This window comes from Cololabis saira, chromosome 16 (genome assembly GCF_033807715.1).
Source record: "Cololabis saira isolate AMF1-May2022 chromosome 16, fColSai1.1, whole genome shotgun sequence".
Taxonomy (NCBI): Eukaryota; Metazoa; Chordata; class Actinopteri; order Beloniformes; family Belonidae; genus Cololabis; species Cololabis saira.
In genome coordinates, this window is record NC_084602.1 from 18690791 (window position 1) to 18718308 (window position 27518).

Here is a 27518-nt window from a genome sequence, read left to right on the forward strand (position 1 = left end):
AATACACCCACTACTCCTACTTTTCAGCACTACCCCTAAATTTTGCTTGCTACGTTACTGCATGGCTTACGTTCGGGTACGTAAGCGACTGCGTAGTTACGTTTGCACATACGTCACACCATATCAGGAAGCCGAGAGCCAAAAGCTGTTTTAATTTCAGCTGTAGCGCTGTTAATATGCCACTTTATTAAGTTTTAATATTTTTTCAGGCGTAAAAGTAACCGTTAAGATCCCCAACCTGGGCTCAGTTTATCCAAATAACGCCTGTTAAGAAATTTGATCTGATGTTTTCGGCGATGATAAGAGCTGCCGGTCCGGGGCACAGCAGCAGCCGGAGTACAGACGTGATCGCCAGGTCAACCTGCGCTGTCGTCCCGGGGAGAAACCTGCAGCTCTGTGGAGAATTACCGCTGGTTGAAATAAATCATTTTAGGAAAATAAATGTTGGTTTAATAGATGAAATCTAACAGTTGTAGCTACGCCTGTTAAGAAAAATTCGGGATGACAACTGCCTGCCGGCTCCGGAGCTGATTTATGGTTCCGCGTTGAATCGACACAGAGCCTACGGCGTAGGGTACGGCGTAGGGTACGGCGTAGGGTACGGCGTAGGGTACGGCGCGCGTCGCCGCGTAACCTACGCTGTAGCCTCTGCGTTGGTGTAACGTGGAACCATAAATTAGCCTTTATTCTGGCGAGGTTTGAAAAAGACTTCGCAACAACGGGCAAACGAGTGATTATGTACATTCACTGGGTGAATATTATGAAACTAAAATATATATTTCTCGCTAGAAATGGAATCAAAACGCATTTTTATGCAGAAACTAACTCAAAATATTGATTTTATTCACTAAAAAATAAGAAATGTCCGCCATGTTTTTTTTTTAATTCAGTCCGCAAATGACGACAAAAAGCATTCTGGGAAATTTTTCTGGCCCTAGGTCAGCTAGTGTGCATCTGAAAACCCTTGCTCTGTAGGGCTAGATTGATGCCCCCTAGCCCTCGTTTAAGCCACTACCACTAGGTGAAAAGAGGAATTGGGACACCACTACCCTCACGGGAACGCGCAATATTTAGGGTTAGGGCTGAAAAGTAGGGGTAGGGGGAGTATTGGGACTGGGCCCTAGTGTATTACAGTCAATAATAATGATCTTTATTCATCTATGTTTTAATATTGGGAGTAAAACTGAAGCAGACAATAAAGCCTGTAGGTATGGAAGAGCAGATGAGAGTTTTGCTTCCATATTACATTCTCACATTAGTGCCATTTTACATGGGATTAGATCTTTGAATTTCTTCTCAGCATACACCATTTAGGTTTTAGACAGATAAGAGGAATGGAAATGAACCAGAATTATCTTCAGCATGTAGGTGTCTTGCTCTGTTAATTGTGTTTTACAATCAAATAAAAAGAGGAGGAAAAATATCGCAGAATTTAATGTGACCTTACCTCTCAGCTGGTTTTATTGAGCCTCATAAGCTGGATAACCTATTACCCTGCATCTGTGACCTATTATTTTACACACTGTATGTTATATTAGTAAAGCTACAAGATTTTCTTCATGTAATTTTCTCATTAATGAAGCATCTGACAGCTACAGGGCTAGTTTATTTAAGGCAATTTGCACTTCCTATACGTAAGACAGTGTGAAATCTTAATACTATGTCCTGGATGTCATGGATGTCCTCCGCCCCTCTTTGAGCCGCTAACTCAGTAATGTCATAGGTTGACTAGGAGCTTGACATATCTTTATTTTAACTCGGTCACATTATGTTAATGTTTACATTCAAGTATTTATTCTCTTCTATCTCTTACTTGCACAGAATAAGACGTGTGGATGTTTTCGCCTCTACTCCGGGAGACCCTTCCTCGGCCTCTGAAAGGCATCTTAGTGAGTCGTGTTCCATTAAGGCTTGGTTTCCATCAAATCTGTGCTTTAACCCAAATCCATCAAAACGTAAAGTGAACTTCAACCTAGATTTTGGAAAATATTCAAAGATGTATATTTAAGCAGGTGTCCAGCCATGCACGCCAAATCTATCGCCAGATCAGGAAGAGTAGAGGGTGTGGTGAGAATGTACAATTCAAAGATATGGGGAAATGAACCTTGAAACAATAAAGACAGACTAAGTGGTTACTGTCCACCTATAGTATAACTGTGTGCTCACCGAACCTGCTTCTATTGGACTTCTTGCACTTAATTTTGTTTTTAGAAAGTTTTCCACCTCTCTAAATTGCAAAACTTCTTTTTCAAGGAAATATACTTTTCAAGCGTGACTTGCAGTCCTTAATTACAATGATCTGTTTGATGCATACAGTGTTGAAGAAAAATATAACAAATCTATCATCCATACATCAAGAAAAACACCTTGGTGACACTAATTTCTCACCAATATTGTTGCAAAAGTTGCAGCTTTAAATATGCTTCCATAAAAATCGGCCTGATTTACGACTTTTATTTGCACAGGATGTGCTTAAAGCATTTAGTCTTTCCAGTGCGGAAACATTGCTGGTTTGTTATAATACACTAAAGAAGGTCATCAATATTTAAACAGGTTTCTTTTTTTAGAGTTAAGTGTTATAAAGTTGAATGTATATTGTAAATTGTTACCATAATGAATTCATTGCATCTTCCTCTGTAAATAATATTGCCATCACAAAAGATGTGCAGACACAGAAGACTATTATCAGGGCCTCTGCCTGCGAGCATATGTGTTTGGGTAGCAGGACACGCAGCCGCCACTGCACAAACACAGAAAATTCCCACAATGCTGCCCTATTTACTTTCTGGATCGGTTCTGTTGCACAGGCATGCACACATGAACACACATCCTCCGTGCCCTTCAGAGTTAATAGAGGGGATTTAAACATCAGTGTTCGGTTCACACCAGCATGTGGAATGTAAAGTATGCCTGCTATGATCTACTTGGGGTCCTGTTTTATGGTCAGTTGTTTAGTTTGTCTCTAACATTGCAAAACAGTTTAAACAAAGTTCATTTTAATAGTGAAACTGTGTAATATAATTTCATACTATACCTGTATTTTTATTGCACAGCAAATCTTGATTTGTGAAACATATTTTCCCACTAAGAAGTTTAATTCAGTTTACTTTAGTGCAATTTCAGTTCTATTATAAAATAGGCCGGTTTTTCATTCAATTGTATTTTGTGTGTTCCTATTTTTAACAAAATAAAAATGCTTATATTGCATAAAACAAATGCAGAATAACCCACTAACCCACATCAAATTGTACAAGGGGGACTTGTCGTGTTATATTCTGCTCATGGGGCCCATCATTACACTCCTCACCTTCGTTACAGCACAAAAGTTTGTTTTTTTCACATTATCTTCTGTCCTGTGTGTCTACTTTCACTTCCCTTGCTTGTTTCATATACACTTTCTAATTCCACCTTTTTTTTTTTTTTTACATCTCCTACAATACCGAGACTGTGCATAGTTTTTGGTTTTTGTTCAGCATGGAGTGAGCGCTAAAAGCCTTGGCCTCTTTGTTTCCAACTGTACGAAGCCCATAATGCTGTTCTAGTGTTGAACTCAGTCAGATGAATAATTCACCTTGAGGATTGTGGCAACTCATGTAACACCATGACCCTCTCAACCCTCTGCATGCCTGGGACACTTTGCAGGCTCCCAGAGGAAAAGCACCCATGCTTCTCCCCCTGTCACCACAGCCCCCCCCCCCCCCCTTTTTTTTTATCAAATATTCAGAAAGTTTAGATGGTGAGGAAAATCCCTGCCTCCACAACCCTTGGTTGAAAGTCATTGTCTAAACTCTGTTCTTTTTCCTCACATATTCTGCTGTTCTTCTCAACTCTCTCCTTACACACCGAGACGGTGGGGAGATAAGATGAGGACATGAGTGCCTGAAACATTTAGGTTTCTGCCCTCAGTGAGTGGTCTTGTCAGGAAAAAAACCAAATCTCAGCGTCGTGCTGGGTAGCAGCTGCAGCGAGGGCTCGCCACCGTCTAGTAATCTCTTTCCTAGATGGCCACTGAATGGATCATAATGCTTTCATTCCAGGCTGGTTTTTTTTTGGATCTTAAATATGGGGAAAAAATAGCAAGTACTATGGTTGAAATATGAGACACTCACTGTGAGTGTTTTGTCTGTGTCAGAACTGCTGGCAGTTGATATGCCCATCACTCAGTTTGATGGTGAGTGTATGGATGTGTGTGTGTGGATAGCACTTACATACTCCTCTTCACATCCCTTAACAGAGATGGGACTGGGTTATACAGTATTACACCATTTTCTGTCAACGATTTTATCTTTGTTTTCAGTGATCTGAATGTTAGGGCTTAGATAAGAAAGTTATTTGTCAAGTGGCTACATCTGGCTTAGTAGTCTGACATCAGTGCAGAAACTGAAAAAAAGCATACCAGTCTCCATTGAGCCCCATGTTAAACGGCCTAAAGTTAGGAAAGAAATAAACAAATCAACAGTTTGGTACAGAAATAAATGTTTTGGTCTCCACCGGAGATAAAACAGTTATTTTGGACTTGTTTCACCTGTCTTCCTTTGTTATGGTCATTTGCCCATTTTCAAATTAACCAGGGTTAGGTAGAGTCAGTTATAAAGTCTATATCTATATATTGGCTCGTTTTACTTCCAGAAAGTTGTTTAGTCCTCTAACATGTGATTTTGTTGTATGTCCAAAAACTTTACAAATGTATCACAGCAAACCGATACACTAGGGACATTGGTACACTAGATTGAATAAGTAGTCAGTTCCCTTGGCGTTATTCCTAATTTGTTGCGTTAAAAATCAGGAATAAAAACACTTTCTAACGTGCACTACTCTACATTTTATGTGATTTGGGATTTCACAAGATTGGTGGAGTGAAATTAAAAAGGAAAAATGTTTAAAAGCTCTAGAAGAAAGAAAAAGGACACGAGCTGTCTGCATATGCACTTACACTACTTTGCTCTCAAGCTTTAAAGTAAGACCTGGTGCCAGTTCCTTTTAAATGTCACAAAATTAGTTCAGCTGAATGGACCTGTGTCCAGGCTCTACATCACTTGATTCATGATCAGTCTATTTGATCATTATGGGTTATATTGCGTGGATCTACAAAATAAAATCCCCAAATTAATTAATTTGACTTACATATTGAAATGAAACAAATTGTGGAAAATATTCCGAGGCACGTTACCTACAGTATAGAGCACCATTTCATTCACAATTTAATAAATAGATAAATATTCCATGATATAAATGCTGTATGTATGGATCAGTGGATCCCCATGATGAACAGGAACGCTGTAAGAAAACAGAAAACCGATTTTAAAATATCAAGCAAGAGGAAGAACGTAGATAATTTTGGGCGGACTTGTTTGACTGGATGTTTCGGATTTCAATACTGTAAAATATCTGGGACTAAAAGCATCTCAGGTTTATCGAGAGAGACTTCCAACCACTTTGATGGAATGGTAGTGTGGCACCCACCTACTTCAGCCTCGTCAAGATTGAGAATCCCTTTCCATGATCACTGTTGCCAACTCTATTTATCCTGACTGCAGGCCAGTGCCATTGAATCAATTTTATAATAATAGGCACGGCAAGTTTCTTTGTATAGCACAATTCAACAACCACATGATTCAAAGTGCTTTAGAGCGACATTAAAACATCTAAAAAATAATAATTATTTAATTAGAATGACATATTATTAATTAGTAATTCGTAATTAATAATTAATATTTAGTGGTGCTGGGCCAGTGCAGAATCAACCAGCAGCTTCGTGGATGTGTATTGGCGTAATAAAATTCTATTCAGGAACATCAAATGTCTTGGTTAGCCTCCATTCACAGTGCAGAAAGACAACATTTATTTCTAAGTTAACTCTCCCAGAAAGTTTGGTTCCATAATGGTATCATATTGCTGGTCGCATGTTAGCTACGGTATACGGCTCAACACTGCCCCCATGGTTTACAGTGGTATTCCTCTGCTAGGGCCCTGAAAACGGACCAAACTATGCACGTAAACAATGGAGGAGACGGCCAAAAGGGTCTGTCCATCTGCAAATCTGTCTTCTGCATCGAGCAAGTATGAGCCTTTAGACTGCTTTGCGACTGGGAAGCCTCCACAGCAGGACCTGCTGCTGCTGCTGGCTGTGAAGTATAACAATAATACATGCTTTCACATTGGGGTCTCCAAAAATTTTAAATAATACCTGAAAAAGTCACTGAATTTGCCACTATTTTTTGGAAACAAAAAAACAAGCAGACAAAGAGGGATCTGAAAACTAAATAAAGCGACAATCTTTTAAGTTGGCAACATGGTCCATGATGCTGAAGTTAGTGCTGTCAAGCGATTTAAAAAATGGAGAGATTAATTGATTAAGATCTGTAATTAATTAATCTAATCAATCTCTTTTTAAATCTCACCTAAAATTGCTGAGAAAAGCCCTCAACTTGAGATGTTTTACTTTAAATTCATCACATTATTGTGGCAGATCCAAACATTGATATATATAACAATAAAAAGTGGCCTTATAAAGTAATGTATTTATTTTTTAACAGAGTGAACAGATGTTGCTGTGGTAACATCGTCGCTGCCAACGTTAGCTGTGGTTGGGGGGTTTGTGTTTATGTGGTCGGCTAAACTTCAGCTGCTTCGGTGGTGAGCAAATTCCTTTCCACAAAGAACACATATCACTCTACCTTTATCAAAGGTGCTGTCGGGGTGTTTTAGAAATGTAAATTCCCCATTTACTGGACCACCAACGTTCACATGCTCCTCCATTTTCACTTCTCTTCTCCGCTACTCACCGCTCCTTCCCATGCCTGTGCAGCTACAATGGGAGCCTACCAGCGTAGCTAGACACGCCCAAACACTGGGACAGCCAATCAATGTCCACTTCAAAGTGTGACTCAACATTGTTTTCTGCCCCTAACAACTCAAGCACAAGAAGCCCACCGCACAAACACAGATTTCATAATGAAGGCAACTCGCAAACAGAAAAAGTAAAGTAAGAGATTAAAAAATAGATTAAGTGATTCAAAAACATAACACGCTAAAAATGACTGTAATTAATTAATCGTAATTAACACGCTAATTTGACAGCCCTAGCTAAAGTTACTTTCCGATTAGTCAGATTACAAATAAAAGTGGCAATGCAAAACAAAAGTGTACTGATACATGTAATTGTGGCATTATAAAATAAAATTCTCACTAATAAAACGTATTCCATTATGAGATGAAAAGGTTATGAAATAAATAATAATAATAATTTATGAGTGAATGAAGTGGTGCTCCATATGGTAACAGGCTGCACAATGTCTAAAAAATATTCCCAGAAACTGACATAGCAATACACCCTTCCGAGTGTGACCATAAAGATGCACACGACAGCTTCTTCTTTCAAAAGTATACCTAAGGACATATATATACAATTTGTCCAGTAATGTTTGAATTAAAAAAAATAATAAAAAAAAAAGAATAGAAAAGAAAACAAGTTTTACAGGCTCATTTTTTTGTGGTTTTTCAACAAGGCAAGGCATGACAAGTTTATTTGTATAGTACATTTTAGCAACGAGGCAATTCAAGGTGCTTTACATAATAAAGTCATGACAGAGAACAAAAAAAAGCTGAGTTACAGTACAGTTGCAGAATAAAGAAAAGTTGGACTTTTTTGGAGCTACAGTTACAATTTAGTACTCAAAATCAACATTGTTTAAATCTAAATTCAGAAGGGTTGAAAAAATTCAGTCAAAGGCAGCCATAAACAAATGAGTTTTTAACCTTGATTTAAAGGAACTGAGGGTTTTAGTTTGCTCCAGATCTGTGGAGCATAAAAGGTGAATGCTGCTTCTCCATGTTTTATTCTGATTCTGGGGAAGCAGAGCAGACTTGAACCAAAAGACTTTGATAGTTTATATGGCAACAACTAGTCTCTGATGTATTTTGTTCATAAACCATACAGTGATTTATAAACTAACAGAAATATTTAAAAGTCTATTCTCTGCGATACTGGGAGCCAGTGTAAAGATCTCCAAAATGGAGTAGTGTGGTCTACTTTCTTAGTTCTAGTGAGGTCTTGGAGAGCAGCATTCTGGATTACCTGTAGATGTCTGATTGACTTTTTAGGCAGACCCGTGAAGACACTGTTGCAGTAATCAATTCGATGGATGAGTTTTTCAAGGTCCTGCTGAGACATTAGTCCTTTGATCCTGTAGATGTTCCTCAGGTGTTATAAGGCTGTCTTTGTAATTGTTTTAGTGTGTCTCTGAAGGTTCTGCTCTGAGTCCCTGACCACACCCAGATTTTGGGCCTCATCAGTGGTTTGTTGCTATAATATCTGAACCTGGGGGCTAACTCATAAGCACTCTTATTTTGGTCCCAAAAAACGACTTCAGTTTTGTTTTTGTTCAACTGAATAAAATGATCACTCATTGATGTGTTCAATGCATCTACCCAACCCTTTTATTTGTCATTGTCAACTGATGACATTGTAATGTTGTGTGCCATCTGCGTAGTTATGGTAACTTATCTTGTTGTTTATTATTATCTGAGCTAACAGTATGTGAAATAGGAGGGGTCCTAGGATAGAATGTTGGTGAACTCCACATGTTATTTTTGTTGATTCCGATGTAAAGTTACCTATTGACACAAAGTAATCTCTGTTCCTTTAAGTAAGAACTCAAGACAGTCAAATATAGTGCCAGAAAGTCCAACACAATCACTCCAGTAATATACCATGGTCACCGGTGTCAAATGCTGCTCTGACGTCTATTAATACTAGCACTGTATTTATTTGGATGTCATTGAAGACCTTGACAAGGGCAGTCTCAGTGCTGTGGTGAGCAAAAAAAACAGACTGGAAAACATGAAGGCGGTTGGTCAGAGTAAAGAATGTAGGCAACAGGCCACCTTAGGTGCTTTCCTAGTTGGATGTAAATGTCTACCTGGATGTGAATTTCAACTAGATTACGTTATGCATTACTTTACTTTGTGTACATTCATATAAAACAGATTAATTTATTGATATAGAATTATTTACAAGGTTCTATATGTTCAAAATCTTTGTGTATACCTACCTACCTACCTACCTACCTACCTACCTACCTACCTACCTACCTACCTACCTACCTACCTACCTACCTACCTACCTACCTACCTACCTACCTACCTACCTACCTACCTACCTACCTACCTACCTACCTACCTACCTACCTACCTACCTACCTACCTACCTACCTACCTATCCCTACCAGTGTTAATGTTGTTATGCTCTATACAATGGTTTTGACATGTCTGGAATGAATCAATAAATGAAAATGAACTTGACTAAACTTAACCGAATTGAAGTGAAAGGAATTTAATTGAGTTGAATTGGCCACATGTCAACCACCATGGATTACAGAACTATAACATCTTGTCCACCATGCAATGTCTTTGCTGATCCTTTTCTGCCCTTATCTTTGATGAGGTAATACTTTCTCCAGTTCTGCTGTAACTGATGCCACTATTGCTGACAGTTGTCACTACAGAAACCTGCCAATAGTAACTGGTACTGGAAGCCGATGGGTTCAAAAGAGCTTAGCCTTAGCCACAAATATAGCTTAGAAGCTGGTGAAGGGGATCTGTGGTTGTGACCTCGGAAGAATCCAGCTGCCTCTCAAGATAATTGACTGTTGCTTCATATTTACCTACATGAGCCTGGTTTATTCTGCTTTAACTTTCAGACGGAAAACAAAAAAAGCAATTTTTACAATAGTTGCTGGATAATCTAAAAATGAAATACATAAAACACATATGCGTCTGGATTTGCGCAGCAGGTGCACATGCTCAAACTTAAAGCTTGTGCTCAGAGCATGTGTGTTAGCCTCTGCAGGGTCACAGTCTCTCCCATGTGTTTGTCATCACAGCTTTTGTTCCCCCACAGCCCTGCTATTCCTGGCAGAAAAAGGTCATCTTCTCTTCAGATACAACTACCTTAAGGATGCTTGCCTCATGACCACACGTTATTCTCATTTTCGTACCATGAGGTACACAGTTGTCAGATTCCTGATACATATTTAAGACCAGCTAGCGATTCTCAATATTAGTGTTTCTGTAATCATTTTTAGAAAGTTGTTGTCTGTCAGTTTGTCACAAAATAATCATAACTGTGTGTGCCTTTGCTGTGTGTGTGTGTGTTAGTTCTCTCTGTCTGAGAGGCTATACCAGCGTATGCTATAAAGCAATTTAAGGTAGAGTGAAAACATCTGAGCTCAAGTATGTGACAGTTGAAAGAGTGTCACTTGCTCCCCCTCTCTATTTATATCGTCCTGTGCTCGCCTAACGTATGAAGCCAAACTGGTGGGCAGTTTCACAGAAAACTGATCCGTACATCATAAGGTCCCTTTCTCTCACCGCACATGTGTGACGTGTGACAAAGTGACCCCGTATCTCCTTGGTGGAAAATATGTAAGAAAAGGCTTTCGTCACCTGACTAAATATGTTCTGAGAGAGGGCACAGCTGCATTGGAGTGATTGGGAAACAGCTACACGAGTACATTTGAGCTTCAAGGAACATCACAGAGCTTAAACAACCTTAGAGCTATCATTAGATGGTAAGGAGTGTAAACTTTTGTTTACAGTTGGAGTTTTGAATGAGAACTGAGTTTGGAGCAAAATGCCAGTTACTTTTGGACCACGTGGGCCAATCCACCTATCAAAATACATTTCTATTTTAAGCCTCTGAAAAGATTAAAAAATGTCTTTCCACTTTTATTCTACCCGCCACCAGTATCAGACAAATTTCTGTCAATACATCCAAAAGGAGAGATCATGACTTCTGCTTCCAACACATGCCTAATTTGACATAAATCCACTATCACATAGGTGAAAATACATTTTGAGTCTTGCCATAAGCTTAGAAAACAAATTTATTTAAAAAAAAATGTATTTTAAGTAAAGGTCCTATATGCCCCAAGTACTAACAGTAATTGCCATTTTGCTGCAAACACATGTTCTCTAAACTGCTCTCTCTCAGGTTATTTTGATCCCAAAGTAAAGGTTATACTCCAAACCCAACAGAAGAACAACTAAGAGTTCCTTCAAGGAAAGAATGAAAGTGGAAACCTTTTGATGCTGAAGGTTTTGTGAGACCGTGCAATTTGGAGTTCAACTTCATCTTGACTCAGGGAAAGTTGTTTTATCATTAAATGGTGGTGTCCCTGTTGATAACCGCCAGCTGCCGCGCAGTGATTAAATAATTTAAGTGAGTGTCCCCACACTTTTTTCAAACTGTTATTTTCAAATAGCTACTGTGCATATTGATTTAGCAGAGATCCCTCAGAAGTATGCAGCAATAGGACATCTTAAAATAATTTGAAATATAAGGGAGTAATGTTGTAGCAGCTATCGGCGATTAAGTTTGAGCTGCCTGCCGGCAAAAGACGCTCCTGCCACTTCATGTTTGTTGAGTTTGTGCTTTTTCTGTGTGTGTAAATATACATTTGGTTTCCCATACGGCTGTGTGTGTTTATACTACTCAAGGCAGCAGTCACCGCAGGGTGGGCTTTTATTAAAGAGTTGTAATGAGTCAGAGCCATCATAAGCCTGCTCGCCTATTGATTACCTATAAAAAGCACTCAGTGGAGACGATGTGTGATCCATAGATAATGCCTTGCACATGGAAGCTCAGCTTACCCTGGATCCAAAGGTCTGAAGTGGGAGCCACATCTCAAATTTGTCTCAGCAATTCAAATAGATCTGACTAATGGCTGTTTACAGGTTGTAAATTAAAAGTTGTGGGCAAGACTACAAATTGTTACAAATTTTTGAGAAAAAAAAAGTTTGGACTAGGTTTTATCCCAAAGTTTTAAAAACTGTTGAACACAGAACCCTTTGCTATGGAACACATGGAGTTGACCCTAAAATGATTCAGACGCATGCACAATGTAGTTTTTAATTGTATTCTCTAAAGGGTCTCTTCTGACAGCAGATGACAAAAGGTGGCAAATGTGAAAAAGATTTGCAGTGAGCTTTTTAGCACTCACAAAAAGTCCCTGATGTCTGTTGCAAATACTGAGAGCAGAGTATGAAAGAAACAACTTTAAAAACCTATGCTTTTCATGTAAAAAATGTAACGCACTATGTTATATTGTGAACTTGCTCACCACCTCAGTGCTGAAAGTGACGTAAGAGCAGCTTTAACAACATTCAGAGTCTGTCATTCACTGCAAAATCAAGTCCTCCCACTGAAAGCAGCTAACAAGGCGGCAATCAGACAGAATAATGGCATAGCAACTAAAAGGGCGTTCAATGTGAATATCTGTCTGGGTTCCGCTACCACGCCATTAAAACCTCTGCCTTGAACTCAGAACTGTGTGACACATACAGTCCTGTGGATTTCCACCTACACGCACATCCAAGAACAGCACACTGGATAAAATCTCTTGTTTTTGTCTCTTGTCCAACAGTTATATTTGAACCCCGCTCAAGTAATACATTGTGAGGCCCGACTCCGGAAAACAGCTGATTAGTTTGACAACCTGTGTTAATGAACTGCTCTTTTTGGGAGATTTGAAGTTTGAAACATTTCTCTTGGAAGAGAAGTAGTCTGGAAATGATTATAAAGAAATTCAAACATTTTAATTTATCTGAAAGCTATTGCAAAAGTTCAAAGCAATTTATTCAATACATGTTATTCCTTCAGTCTGATACTGATTTAAGGGGACATTTTGATGATTAATTTTCTTAATACCTCAGAAAATATTCTCTGTGTTAATGATAATCCTATTGATTTTGAATAATTTCTTTACACATTGCAGAACTAATATTTTCTGTATAATTAGTAGGAACTTCTGCCAGTTACTTTAAGCAGTTCACATGTGGACTTGATTTTGTATTCTTTGCTCTTACATTTTTGGGTTTTGGAGTAATTAGGCCCTATTTTCTATTTTATAGGAATATCTTATGAAGAAATAATGAGGAGATGAATCCATTTTGAAAACAATCATCCATTTCAGCTTCATATAATATAGATATATGTTCTCCACTTCAGTTTGTTCAAATATGCTTAAAGATAAATGCATAAAAAAAATAGTACTACAGTGCTACGTTTATGATATTTAATTCATATTTTCCTAGTCAACCACACTTTTACTGGGAATAAATCCTAATTGTGTTGTTGTAATAATTTCTCTTCACTTCTAGGTTGTGGGTCTATTTGCGGAAATATAGTTGATCATTTCTAGATTGATTTTAAACATTAGCGTCAAATATAAAGAACAATGGAATATCTTCAAAAACCCACAGTGTCGAATACAAGTATTTACAAGTATTTTTCTCCATGGCGTAGGTGGACTCTCCCTCATGAGATGGGGTGAGAAGTTTAGTTATCTACGGGAGACTGGGAGTAGAGCCGCTGCTCCTCCACGTAGAGAGGAGCCAGCTGTGGAGGTTCGGGTATCTGGTTAGGATGCCTGCAGGATGCCTCCCTGTGGAGGTGTTTTGGGCATGTCCGACCAGGAAAAGACCCTGACGCGGACCCAGGACACGCTGGAGAGATTATATTTCTCAGCTGGCCAGGAAAAGCCTCTGTGTCCTCCCAGAGGAGCTGGAGGGGGTAGCCGGGGAGAGGGAGGTCTGGGCCTCTCTGCCGAGGCTGCTGTCTCTGCGCCCCAAATAGTAAGTGCAGGTTAATGGATGGATGTTCTCCACAGTATATCTACTACAGTTAAGAAGAAAACAGAAACAATACAGGCATTGTCATTTAATAGATATATACATCATGATTATGTAAAAATTCACCTGAAGGATGTTACAAGATACCACAGATGGTTATGTAAAGTCTCAACTGATTACTCTCAACAAAACAAAGTCTTTTTCACCCTGTGGAAGAAAGTAATTGACTCAGGAATAGACTGTTGTATTTAGCTCCAGTGTGAACTGCCAAGATTCACCTGGAAATTTCTCGGACTAAGGACACTGTCAGTTAAAATCATAACGCAACCTTTGCTGCTGTGGGTATTAACTTTGGTCAAATTGGCTGCCAGACTCAATCAAATTTTGTTTGATTTTTCTCCAAACTAGTGTTGTTGCAAACACTGTGCTCAAACGATTGAGGCTGCCTTCTGTAAAACTACGTGCACAATGGGCTTATACCGACGTTTCAAGCAAAAGCTTTGGCCAAACCTCACGAGAGGTTTGTCTTTGTGAAAAAAGGCTTTCTAGCAAGCGAGGTTACTGGTCTGGAAAACAGATGGAGATTAAATATGTGCTGTAATACACATTAGTGTGGAGTGGATGATTTCTTACAGAATGAGATTCGGTTGTACCATCTGAAACAGATATCCTATGTTCGTATTGATTTACTACATGAATTTGAAATTGCCATGCATGCCTGTACTACAGATGGTTATGGGGAAGAGAAAGTGCTGCAGCAGCCTCAGAAAAGGCTAAAGGCGCTGTGTAAGTAAAGCGAGATTCACGGGTCCCCCTGAGCCCAGGAAGCACATGGCAAGATTGAGGAGTCACCCCCATCACTGGTGATCCATGCAGGGCGACACGCACAAGGTAAAACCCCTGCACTAAAACTGCAACAGACACATGCAGACATGGAAGTGCAAACATACACACATGCCTCAGACATTTCATTTCAATGCAAATAAGTGTTCACCCTTCTTCCGGGAGGGGTCCTAGGCAGACTGCATTTTCCCTTCTTTATCATATGGAAGATCTTGATTGTATACTGAGCTTTCGGAGCGAGCAAGACAGCCAAGAGTACATGAGCGCAGTGCTTCTGATTTATCTATCAATGTTAAGTGGCTGGCACTTTTCATCCTGGCTTCTTTCATTTGCACTTCGTTCACGGACGAAGGCACTGACGTGCTCATAGTCAAGGGTGTTTATTTACAGCGCCTTAAGTGCATGGTGCATTTTAATTGTTTGGCATCAAAGAGTTGCTGTCTTCTTTTTCTTATGCTGATATGTAGTCCACTCTACACTGTATGCCTTCAGCATTAAAGATGAAGCTAGACTCTTCTGCCCTCCCAGTGGGCCTTTGTCCTCAAAAGAATGGAGGCTCCTCGCTTCACCGGATAGATTACAGCCAATTAAATGTGTCCGTTATCACCCATTAATTACCGACACCACTTCTTCTAGAAATAGGCCTGACCAAGCAACGGCCGTGGATGTGAAATTGACCTAAATACATCAAGATGAGTTTCCATTTTTTACTTCTTTAATCATCTCTCATCAACAGAGACCCATCATTGAACCAAGTCATCCTTCACATTGACTCCCAGGGAGATGTTTGTTGCATGGTTAAATTCCTACAGAAAGTTTTGTGTCGGTGGACCTGTGTGTCCAAGGAGCCTTACTTTGCATTCCTATCTTGCATATCTGTACCTGTCTGTGTTTGTGTAGCGACACAGCTGCATGTGCATGCACTGTGCGTATGAGCTGGGTTATTTGAGGTCATAGCTGATGGAGTGGTCTTCCTCAGAGACGAGCAGCAGCCCTGAAGGATTGACACTGTGACACCTCTCTCCGTCAGCCTGATTAGTCACCTATTTGATGTAGCAGCCTATATTAAGACTCTTAAATGGGAAGAAGCCTGACACTTGCCATATGAAAAGGGCTGATTGAGGCAAAAGCTAAACCTTCAGTCATATGAGCAACGTAATATTGAGACACCATCAAACACTTTGTGTCCAACTGCATTGCCATTTGGCTGTACTGCAGATGTGTTTGCCAGCAGTTCAGTTTCCACTAGCTTCATTTTTTTTTTTAAGTATTGAATGTTGAGCACTGGTATTGGAGGAATTTCAGGGAAATGTTTGCTTGATCACATTCCCTGTTTTTTCTTGCACTTTCACTCGGGAGAGTCAACAGACTACCCCTAAACCAGGGGCAGAGCAGGGGTCCCAGCCCAGGGGGGGCCAAGCATTCTAGATGGGCCCTTGTGGCCTAAACATCCCTGTTAAAACATAATTGCTAAAAAAAAAAAAAAAAAAAGCCTAATGCAGACTTTAAGACATAGATATCAACCTGGAGATAAAAATCAAATGACATCCAGTGATGTCGGATTCAATACAGCCGAGTAGCACAATTCAGACACACGTGTTCAACCTACACGACAACAGACTACAATGTGCGACGACGTGTATTTAACACAATGACCGAGCGACACAGCGGTCAAAGAGCAACACACAATATAGGAAAGGCCATATATTCAGCATTATGACAATGTTATCAAAAATAATTAATATTATGACAGCTTACCAATGATGCTTTCATCCAGCGATGGGCAGAAAACCACAACAAAAATATTTACATCCAGGGGGGGGTAGCACATTGAACGTTCCAAAATGCAAAAACTTTCATTTTAAAACTTTTTCAAATCCGAACTATTTCCCAATCATCGCCGCAAACCTTTATATCACTTTGTTCTTATCAACGGCGAAGTCCCTCTCGATTGAGAGCAAGGTGAGGTTTGATAGCCTCGCCTCATCCATGCTGCCTCATCCTTAAAAAGTCTCAAATTCAATTTTTGCTAAAATAAGGCATTTAAATGTCTTAATTTGTCTTAAATCTCAATCCAAGGGTCTTCATTTTATTCATTAAAGAGTTTATTTCATCGTTTTGAGGAGAATCTCCTGCGGATGTTCTAAATCTGTGTTGCCAGGTTGGGCAGGTTTCAGCCCAATTAGGCTGAAAAATATATATTTGGGCTGCTTTTCCTGGGGCCTGTACTACGAAGCGGGATTTGGGGTTAGCGAGGTAACTTCAGGTTTAACCCTGGGTTTTCAGGACTACGACGGTGGTTCACTTCTTAGCGGGGCACATCGCCATGGTAACTTATGCTGAACCGCTAACCTGCTCCGGAGCAGGTTATGTTCGAGATACAGATCGCCGGGTGTAAAAGCACCGCCCACTGACCAATCAGCTCTCTTGGAAAATGACATGGATGACAATGAGTGGAGCTTGGTGCGCGGATCGTGAGAGGATCCCTCCGAACAGAACGCGTATTCAGGGACCACCAAAACCCCTTTGCTTTCCCTGATGAGTACCTGTATAAACGATCCAGAAAAAAAAGAAAAAAGAGGTGGAGGAGAAAATAAAAAATAAATCAATCAATGAATAAATAAAACAAATCATCACCCAAAATCCGATGTACAGTCAATCCAAAACGAATACCAATTAAATAAATAAATCAAGAAGAAATGAAAAAGAAGATGCATTTGTAAGGGGATAGCAAAAAAGGGATTTTCAATTTCGTCCCTCGAACATTCTGAGAAGTCACTTTAAAATACTAAATACCCCCCTCCTGAAAAAATAAAAAATTAAATAAAATAAATAAAAAAACCCAATTCTTTGGTACAGCATCAGCACAAGTTATCGGTCAACAACAATAGTTATAGAACCAATATATACAGACTGTCTCAGAAAATTAGAATATTGTGATTTTCTGTAATGCAAACACAAAAACAAAAAAATGTCATACATTCTGGATTCATTACAAATCAACTGAAATATTGCAAGCCTTTTATTATTTTAATATTGCTGATCATGGTTTACAGTTTAAGATTAAGATTCCCAGAATATTCAAATATATGTTTATATCCCTATGAATTTACGCATTTATACAGTCAGCGATCTTTTGCCAGCTGTCTTTCCTGCATTTTGCAGCTGCAACTGTGTTGCTTTTTGCCTGTATTATATGCCTATACTCATCATATTTCCGTAAAATTATTGTTTGCTCTTCACTACTGAAATAAGCGGCTCTGACAGCGGACTTCTCCATGCTTGCGATTGGTCATGCGCTGAAAACCCCGCCCCTTTTATGTGCACGCGCTCATATCCAGATTGGAGAAACCTGGGTTGATATACCGAGTTGATAACCGCCGTCGTGTGACCGCTTAGCGTGATTGCAATTGTCCCGCTTAGTGAATCTGGATAAGGAAAAGATATCCTGGATATGTTGAACTTGCTTCGTAGTACAGGCCCCTGGTTTTCACTAAATATTTAGGAGGAATTACTAACAAAAAAGTTTCCATTATGGCAGAGAAAAGTAGAAACTTACACAATAAAGTCACTGATAATATACCTGTATTTGCTTTAATCTACTCAATTTTATTGTAGTTTTTGTTTGGAGCCTGAACTTTTTTTGGACTATTTAGTAATGTGTCGATGAAATGTATTATGCATTTAATAATTTATGGTTTTAACAGAGAATCTAAGATTCAGGCTGGTTTGCATTATTTCGGTGGGTTTTACGTTGCATTTGGGCTGGAACCTGTCAGATCTGGCAACCTCGACCTCAGCACAGGATTTCTTAATGACTCGTCTTTTTGGTCACAATCACTTTGTTCTCATCAACCGCGAAGTCCCTCTCGATTGAGAGCAAGGTGAGGTTTGATAGTCTGGCCTCATCCATGCAGCACTCTCTACCGGAGATAGTTTTTAATCAACTTCAGCTGCTGAAACTCAGCATGACTTTCCTGCTTTAAGGCTCTGATGCGACAACTGGCTAAAAGTAAACAGACAACATGCGCGCGCACAAACCCGTGCATGACAGGGAGACACACACGGGGAGAAGGGACTATTCTTTTATTTTTATTTTTTAAACAACTTTATCCTTATGAACGCAAGTGTTATACAGTCCAACTTTCCTTATTTTATTCAGCACACTTTTTTTTTCCTCTTCGGCGTGGGCCCCCACGCAGCAGTGGGCCCGGGGCGGCCGCCCCCTCTGCCCCCCCGCCTGCTCCGCTAGTGCCCTAAACCCTGAAATCGGTCATGGAAGGACCAGACTGACAATTAGTGAGCAGCGGGCACAGGTTCAGACTCACAACACAAATAGCAAAAGACAGAAAGAAGAGGATATATTCTCCACCGGGGAGCGTTGGAGGAATATATTCAGGGCTTCCCCACTTTCACAGTCTGGTCACATTAGTGGCAGGTGAGATGGCGAAAAAGTGTACAGTATTACAAGTGAAATAGTTTCAAGGAAATAAAGAATATCCACCAGGATTAGCACATGCATTTATATAAGTTGCTTATATTCTTTCTTTTATTAGCTTGATTGATTTTATCTTAATGTTCTTTGGATCTTTATAAACGTTCATTAAAAGAACCACACAGGACTGCCTTATTGCACGATCAAAATGTTCATCAAAACCTACAGGCTTATTTAGCTTCCAGCTCAGAACTTGTTTTCCACCAACAAAGGGGAGTTTGAAACCGCACAGCAGAGGCGGAGGTGACTGCTGTGTTAATTAAGGGACCAATGGCAGGCTACCAACAGTCGACATCTGGTTATTCAGATCTTATTATACGTTTTTCCCTTTTTGACCAGGTGCTTGGCTGCTGCTGGAGCCAGTTTAGATCTGGTGTAGCTGTGACGGCGCTACTGCCATGTAATACGTCATATTAAACATTTCCTCCAGTATGTGTTTGAACCTCCCAGTATTGTGTTACTAATTTCTGTAGAAGGGTGCAGTGCAGACAAACTGTTTATCTACACAGATCACAGATGTTTCTCTCATCCCTGCAATCCAGTGTCTCCATATCTCCAGTCTGGTTTATAAATGGTGTTGCAGGGAACAATTGCAGTCCCTGTCTGGTATTTGTTAATTCTTAAGCTTGTTTGTTTGTGTTTTGGAATTATGCATATTCAGTTTCATGCAAAAACTCAGCAGTAATCCTATTAGAAGTATTTTTAGAAATGTCCTGAATAATGTAATCCAGATTACTTTTTTGTTGATATGTTGATAGTAGGGCTAGTTTGCAGGTGTACTTGTTTTAGTTGTGCTCTTGAAATGTATTCATTCACAATCATAATGAATACAAATATTTATAATTACACTTAAACTCTTTCAGTTAGTTCTGTTAAAACTGAAAAATTGCCTGCCAGGTTGATTTTAGGTAATCCAAATTGCTTCATGTCGACCTAAATCTTATCAGGCCCAGGCGGGAGGCAGGACTCAGATGCAGACCACATGTTATAGGTGACTGTTTATTCACACCTCCACACAGAGTAAACTAATAGGTACTGAAATAAAGTCGCTCCAAAAGGAGAAAAACGCTACCTTAAGAGAGGCAATACCCAAAAATAACAAATCAACAAAAGGCACCCCAAAGGGAGGAAAACAAAGCTACTTATCTATAAAACCTAACTGAGACATGACTCTGGAACAAAAGGGCTACAAATAAAAATCACTTGAACAAGGAAAAACTATGAGCACGAGGCTGGGCAAAACTATGCATCTTGGATCCTGGATCCTGGGTCTTAGATCTTAGATATTGGACAGGGGCTGGTATGGTGACGAAGGACGACACATTGGCACAAGACAAAGGGAGACACAGACTATTGGCGCTTTTATACTACTACCTACTCAGCGCGACTCGCCTCGCCTTTTCCCGGTTTTGCACTTCTCCACTAGGGGTGGAGGCGGGTGGAGGCGTGCCGAGTTGATACTTTTTCTGTATCTATTCTGCCGAGGTTCTAAGCGGCTGAGTCGGCTGTATCTGACGTCATCACACTACAGGCCACCGATTGGTCGGGGGGCCGTCAGACGTTTGAGTCAGGAGGCGGAAATCAGTGAAAGAGCGACTTGCGGCTTCTTGTTCATTTTATTCAACCAGCAATGGCAGCGTAAAAGTCTTTTTGGTGATCCAACTCTGATGTGCAGATGTTCATAAACCTGGTGGCTGAGGAGAGAATTAAAAAGGGATCTAGACGGGGCGATAAGGAACAACAAGATCCACCAGGAGCTCTGTCACTTCTAGCTGCTCGCGGCTCCCAGCTCACTTTTCAGCAGCGCCGAGACAAACAAACAAAAAAAAAGCGTTGCAGCTTGAAGCTTCTTTCACTCTCATTTTTTAACTTGATATCGAACACAAGTCACAGACCCAGCAGCAAATATATATAATCTCCTCCAGGTTCTACATCTTTAGTGTTGTTGTCTTCTCCGTTTAGATCATACAATAAAATACGTCACAGCAGCTTCGCTCCAATCCCGCCTACTTCTGATCTGGGTGTCTAAAAATAAACCAGGGCAAGGCGAGTGGAGGCGAGACAAGGAATGGCACGCTGAGTAGGTACTAGTTTAAAAGCGCCATATATGAACCAATGGGGGAAGAGGGAACAGGTGGACACAATCAGGAATCAGGGGAGACGATCAGACCGGTGAGACATGAGGAAGGGCAAGTGACCTGAAATGAGAGGAGAGTTACTTTTCTAAATAAAACCAGAAATGTCGAGACAAAAAGCATAAAACAAGACATGATCTCACCGCGGTGTGACAAATCTAACACAACTTCCTGTCAAAGAACATGTCAAACTGATGAAATGAAGACTATTGACATTGTCTGATGAGTCGTCTTAAACTTACACCCTTTAAACCCACCTGTGCTCCAAAAACTGACCTGTTAACTGGATGGACATGAAATTTGGTAATATTTCTTCATATGATTTTTAGAGGCATCTTTTCTCTCCTGTTGCCACCATTAGCCAAACATTTCATACATCAAAGATCACACCATGAAAGTCAAGCTCTCAAAAAGATAAACTTATTTCATTTGAATGCCCCAGGAGCCTTTCCTCCCGCACCGTCATCAGGAAAACCTGTCTGTCCACCGTGAGATAAGCTTTTTCACATTTAAGGATCTTAAGAGAGGAAAAAAGGAGGATCGGTTTGATATGAAGTGAGAGACAGCTAAAACTTTCAGCCTACCGCTGGCCCTTGAGACGGGAAAAAAAAAAAAGTAACTTTGTGTGTGCACATGTTCAGACTTCCTTGCAGCTATGTCAGGTCCTTGGTCGTAGAAAATATTTTACAAGATCAAAGTGTTTAACCCTCCTGAGGCCTGGGCAACAGCCTCCAAACCCTTTTTTTGTAAAGACACACACATACACGTATGGCCATTCAAGTGCACACACCCGTCATCCAGCCATTACCTTGCACATTTTCAGAGATTTTTACAACACTGAAGTCACCCAAACATTCCGCCGGTAATGGACCGCCACCGGTTTGTGAGATAAGCATAGTTGAAGCCCCTCAGGTCTCAACTCGTGATCGGCAGCTACACCAGCAGCAGAGTGGTATCAGCTGTAGCACAGCGGCAGCCTGCTGCCTCCCTATCTCTCCACCCCTCCCCTCCAGGTGCTCTTTGACAGAAATAATTGAGGTAGGGAGGTGGTGGGAGGTTAATGAAGCACTCCCAACACACAGATGACCTTTCCCCAGCCCCTGCGCAAATCATCGCAGCACAGTTTTTTGGACATTTTTAAATGAAAGCCTTTAAATAATTTATCTAACTATAGTTCCCGGAAGGCCCTTCATTAGAGATTGGCCGTGACATTTCCCACCTCCCCCCAGCCTCTCATACTTACCGCCTCACATCCAGTCCAAGAATATCACTGTTGCCTTTGTCTCTCTCGTGCTGCCGTCTGTGTCTCCGTCTCTCTACCTCTCCTTCTTCCTCTCCGTTTCTCTCTTTGTGACATTAGCAGCATTAAAGAGGGAAATCTCTGCTGCATTCCACGCATGGCTGGGAGATGACAGCCCGGCGTCAAGACGCGAGATGTGATTTTGCCATTGTGGAATGAAAATGGAGCTTATTTAATCTTTAAATATTTTGTGTGCTAACTGCCTGTGAAATAGGTTGTAAGGCAAAAAAAAGGAAGCCTGAAGGCTTATTAATCATTTCCCAAGTGTTAAAAGGAGCACATCAACAAGTACTTGAGCAATTTGAGTGTACCGAAACTGATGGAAATATTCTTCAACGATTTGATCCTACAACCCCAAATCAAAATAATAATTATGTGTGTGTGTATATATATATATATATATATATACATATATACATATATATATATTATATATATATTATATATATATATATATATATATATATATATATATATATATATATATATATATACACACACACATTCAGTCCGGAAAGTATTCAGAACGCTTCACTTTTCCCACATTCTTTTATGTTACAGCCCTATTGATAATAGGAATAAATTCATTTTTTTTCTCAGAATTCTACACAAAATACCCCATAATGACAACATGAAAGAAGTTTTGTTATGATTTTTGTAAATTTATAAAAAAATAATATTGTCTGTAATTGCTGCCAGAGGAGCTTCTACAAAGTATTAAGCAAACGTTATGAATACTTATGCTCATATGATTTCTTGTTATTTTTATTTTTAATAAATTTACAAAACTCGCATCAAAACTTCTTTCATGTTGTCATTATGGGGTGTTTTGTGTAGAATTCTGAGAAAAAAAATGAATTTATTCCTATTATCAATAGGGCTGTAACATAAAAGAATGTGGGAAAAGTGAAGCGTTCTGAATACTTTCCGGACTGACTGTATATATATATATATATATATATATATATATATATATATATATATATATATACATATATATATTGGGGAAGTTCTTTTTGAAAGGTTTCAGAGAACAGACAGACTCAACTTTGTATTTATTTTTCTGTATCAGCACAGGATGCATGCTATTGACTGCTGTTTCATGCTTGCTTGACTGTGATCAAGACGGATTTGTGCAGTATTAGACATCCCTCGTGTTGGAACTGGGCTATGAGACAGGGCTCGCTTACCAGAGAGAGAGAGTCGAAGCTATTTATTTACAAAACCCCTGTGGAACCGGACGGACACATGAATTCGCCCGCACAGACCTAAATCAAAAGATAAGTTGACAAAGTCGACCTCTTGATGCGGTGAATTGGAGCGAAAGTCAAAAACAAATCTGATCAGACACGATAAGAAAAGAGTGCTGTTATTTCGGAAGAAATGCAATTAATCAGGCCTTTTGAAACTGTGAAAAATGAGAATCGACAATCACTTGAGGTACACGATACTTTTATTGGTGGAAGTGTTATCAGAGACAATGTGTGAACCACTGAAACTCACACCTCTCAGGGGAAGAGCAGTAATGCAATAGGAGCGCTTACAAAGTGTGAAAGGTTCTGTACAGCATCATAAATGTCCAGTCAGTTTATCAGACCTGAACTATAAAGCCTGATTTAACTTTTTCTATTTTGGCATAAAATGAAATGAAATTGCATTTTTTTTTTTATTTTAGAAAAATATATGTTGCATTTAATAACGGTAATACAAAAGCACCATCCTGAAGATGTGTTGGCTCTGCCAGACACTTGCAAATGGCTCGCTCTTAAATAGCAGCTTTTAACCTTGGCTATGTTCTACAAGGCGATTTACACTGCGTTTCGCCACACACATTACAATCATCCTATTGTATTAAAGCTTTCCTTTATTTCTCCATCGTACTCGCAATCCCCAAATCTATGAGCACATCAGCAGGGCCCACTGCTGCAGCCATGGTCATATTCTTTAGCTTTTCTATGTTGAATTGTCCTAGGGCAAAGACACTGAACCCCCACACATTGGCCTTTATGTACTCATCAATGTGTGATTGTAGAGGGGGGGGAAGCACTGGTATACAGTATTGAGGGTGCATATATGTGATAAGAAGGGCTCTGCGAGTGTTTGTGAGAATGGCTGGATGTGAAACACAATTGTAAAGCGCTTTGTTGAACCTAGATAAGGTTCAAATGTGCTGTGTAAGTGTGGCCCATTTAACAGAGGCAATGTGGTGTTCAGTGCCTTGCCTGGGGACTTTCTGACATATCTGTCCCAGCGTCATTTTTGAAGAAAACATGAAAAAAAAAAAAAAAAAACTATTTCAACATAAGCCACACTTGCAGAAGGTTTTGTCTCAGTTCTTCTCTTTTCGCCTCTCCTGGATCTTTCCAGCGAGCTTTGAAGGAGAGTGTCATCACAATTTTTCATCACACATATAAAACTCTTACTGAATAGTTTTAATAGCTTTTTTTTTTCTTCCTGTTCTCACCCTGGGGAGCAGCTGTAGCTACTTAGTACTCTGTATATTAAACAGTTTTTACATTGTTTTTACTGCTGCATAGTAATGGTTGAACATAACGGCCCTGACACTGGAAGAGAGAGCGTTTCTTTGTTTGTTTGTCTGTTTTTTGATTGACAGCTTCTAACAATTATCTGATGGAAAGTCTCGACACGCTACGAAGAAACCCTTTAAATGAATTTAAAATCTTTGTTCATGTTGTTTCATATTGGCGAGCATGATTTATTTGATTTGGCGAATATGAACCAGTTAAATTTATGTCTCGCAATCTCACGGAATTATATTAGACTTCCTGTTTGTTATTCACTCAGCGTAATCATTATGTCATTAGGAAACTGCACCATGAATCTTACAATCACTTTAGTAGTTTGCGTCTGTGTTTTCGCTCTCTTAATAAATCTGTTTGTTTGCCAAAGCAGTTCATCTGATCCCACCTCGACGTTCCGATGTCGACGCGAGCTTGCGCCGTCTCTTTCTGTTTCCCTCCACCTATATCAGAAGCTCTTTATTACCAGAAAACAAGAGCAGATTTATGCCTTTGTCTGAAACAGAGGCGGGCATGCTTTACAGTGTGTCTTGAGTGATGAGTTGTGTGCAGGATTAGTTTTTTGGAGGAGAGGCGAGAGGAGAGGAGAGAGATAATGTAGAAGGACTGCTTCATTACCTCTCAGGGTCCATGCTGGGGTCTTTCTGTGTCACTCATCTTGGAAGGTTGCTGCTCCGTCTGTTTTTCTGGCCCTTAGTCGTGTCTGCTCCTTCCTCCTTTCTCGCTTCCTTCTAAGGCCATGATTTTTCTTCATACAAGGAGATGCAATAGATTGATGAGTAACTCTCACATTGAAAATGGATGCTCGGCGTAATTATCTACCATCATGGTGGCAGGCACAATAAATTTCCTGCTGACTTTGCCCCAACAGCTTTTCATCTGGCAATGTGGCTCTCAAGGATGAGCTAAACTTTCTTCCGAGTGAAAACCCTCTGCCCTGATGTTAATATTGTTTTAACAGAGGTAGGTTAGTGTTTTCAGCTCCCAGACGTTTCCTGCGGCTGCGTGACTCCTGTTTGATCGTTTCCCGAGTCGTGTGTTTGGCGATACGGCTTTCTTGTTTCTGCAAGTTGAGCTGCATTTCAAACGGAACGTTGGGCAAAGTGCAGTATTAGTTACTGCCTCAAACACACGGCTTCACACTTGTGCTTTTCAAGATCTTAACGTTTTGAGTGTAGGAGTTTCTGCATTCCATTTTTCTTCTGGCGAGAAAACACACACACACACACACACACACACACACACACACACACACACACACACACACACACACACACACACACACACACACACACACACACACACACACACACACACACACACACACTGAAGTATCAGAGTAACTGATTGGATGTTAACCAGTCTGGAATAAAACAGATGGAAGGCTGCGCTACGGCACCAAACTCAGGAAATGGATTTATTCCACCCACCCTCCTCCTGTTTTCCCATAATCCTTTACTGTCTTCAGGTCTCCCACCATTACTCGCTGACATACAGTGATATACTTTGCGCATGCTGTTAACCATTTCATCTTTGTCCGCAAAATGCAATCAGCTGCATTCTCTTTTAAGGCAGGCATCATATTAAATTTGTGGATGCCGGACAAGAATGATTAAAATTCTTGGGTGTAATCCTATTGGAGCAGCTGTTGCAATGCTTAATCAGAGCACCCCGCCTTTCACTCTCCACTTTCTGCGTATTACTGCACATTTTATTTCCCAGAACTTGATGTGGAGATTTTTAACAGATAGGCGCTGTCTGGTTTCTGCAGCCCGTTAACTGCAGAACAACTACCTGGAGATGAGAGGCGAGAGTAAGGGTTTAGTTTAGTAAACCATGCAGTCACTCCTTACTAAATAATGATAGAGAAGGAGGGGGGGGGGGGGTCGCTTTGTTTTACTTAATGTAAAACTGTGCTTGTGTTTATTTGTGCTATGCTTGTTTAACTGTCAAAACCTCTCTTTTGAAAGAAGTTATTTACCCCTCCGGCTACTTATTAATTGAACACAATGACTTATACATGACCACTGTCTTTTTTTCTCTTTTTTTTTAATTTTTGTTGCCACTCGCATCAATAATTCAGTTTTGTTAACTGACTGATGTAAAGTGGGCTAATCCCTTCATGAGGAGGAGAGGGTGAGGCTGAATTTTGTTAGCGAGTGTTTGTTAATGAATCAAGCTTGTATCATCGGTATGCACAATGTGTTTTTGTGTAATGTGCATGCGCGTGAGTGTGTTTTGTCTGGGTGGGAGCGGGGCTAATTTCCACCCTGCTAGGGTCCTGGTGGACTAAGCTGCTTTTGACCTGATAAGCTCATTAGAATTCCACACTAATTACAACAGGCCCTGTTTAGCTGTCACCAGACGAGAACAACAGGTCCCGACCACATCAGCCTAGCGAGCGTGGAGGAGGGAGGGAATTTAGGAAAGAGTGCATGTGTGCGGGGAAAATATGAGGAATAAAAAGTGTGAAGGGAAAACAAAAATGTGAAGAGAGAAAACAAGAATGGGATGAAGGGGGAAAGGCGTTGGTGTTAAAGGAATTGTTCAGCTGTCCTGGTGGAGACATAAAG

At 40.1% G+C, this 27518-nt stretch overlaps 1 protein-coding gene across 2 annotated transcripts in view; it reads left to right on the plus strand.

The window, feature by feature from the left end:
- pacrg (PARK2 co-regulated) overlaps positions 1 to 27518 on the plus strand; it is a 188573-nt gene that overhangs the window by 107472 nt on the left and 53583 nt on the right. Inside the window, exon 5 of one of the 2 annotated variants that reach the window (XM_061743422.1) lies at positions 1822 to 1836. The exons of the other annotated variant lie outside the window; for it this stretch is intronic. Coding sequence (XP_061599406.1) covers positions 1822 to 1826 — 5 coding nt within the window. The 3' untranslated portion in view covers positions 1827 to 1836. Of the gene's footprint in view, positions 1 to 1821; positions 1837 to 27518 lie in introns of those variants that run through there. 2 annotated transcript variants of the gene reach the window in all.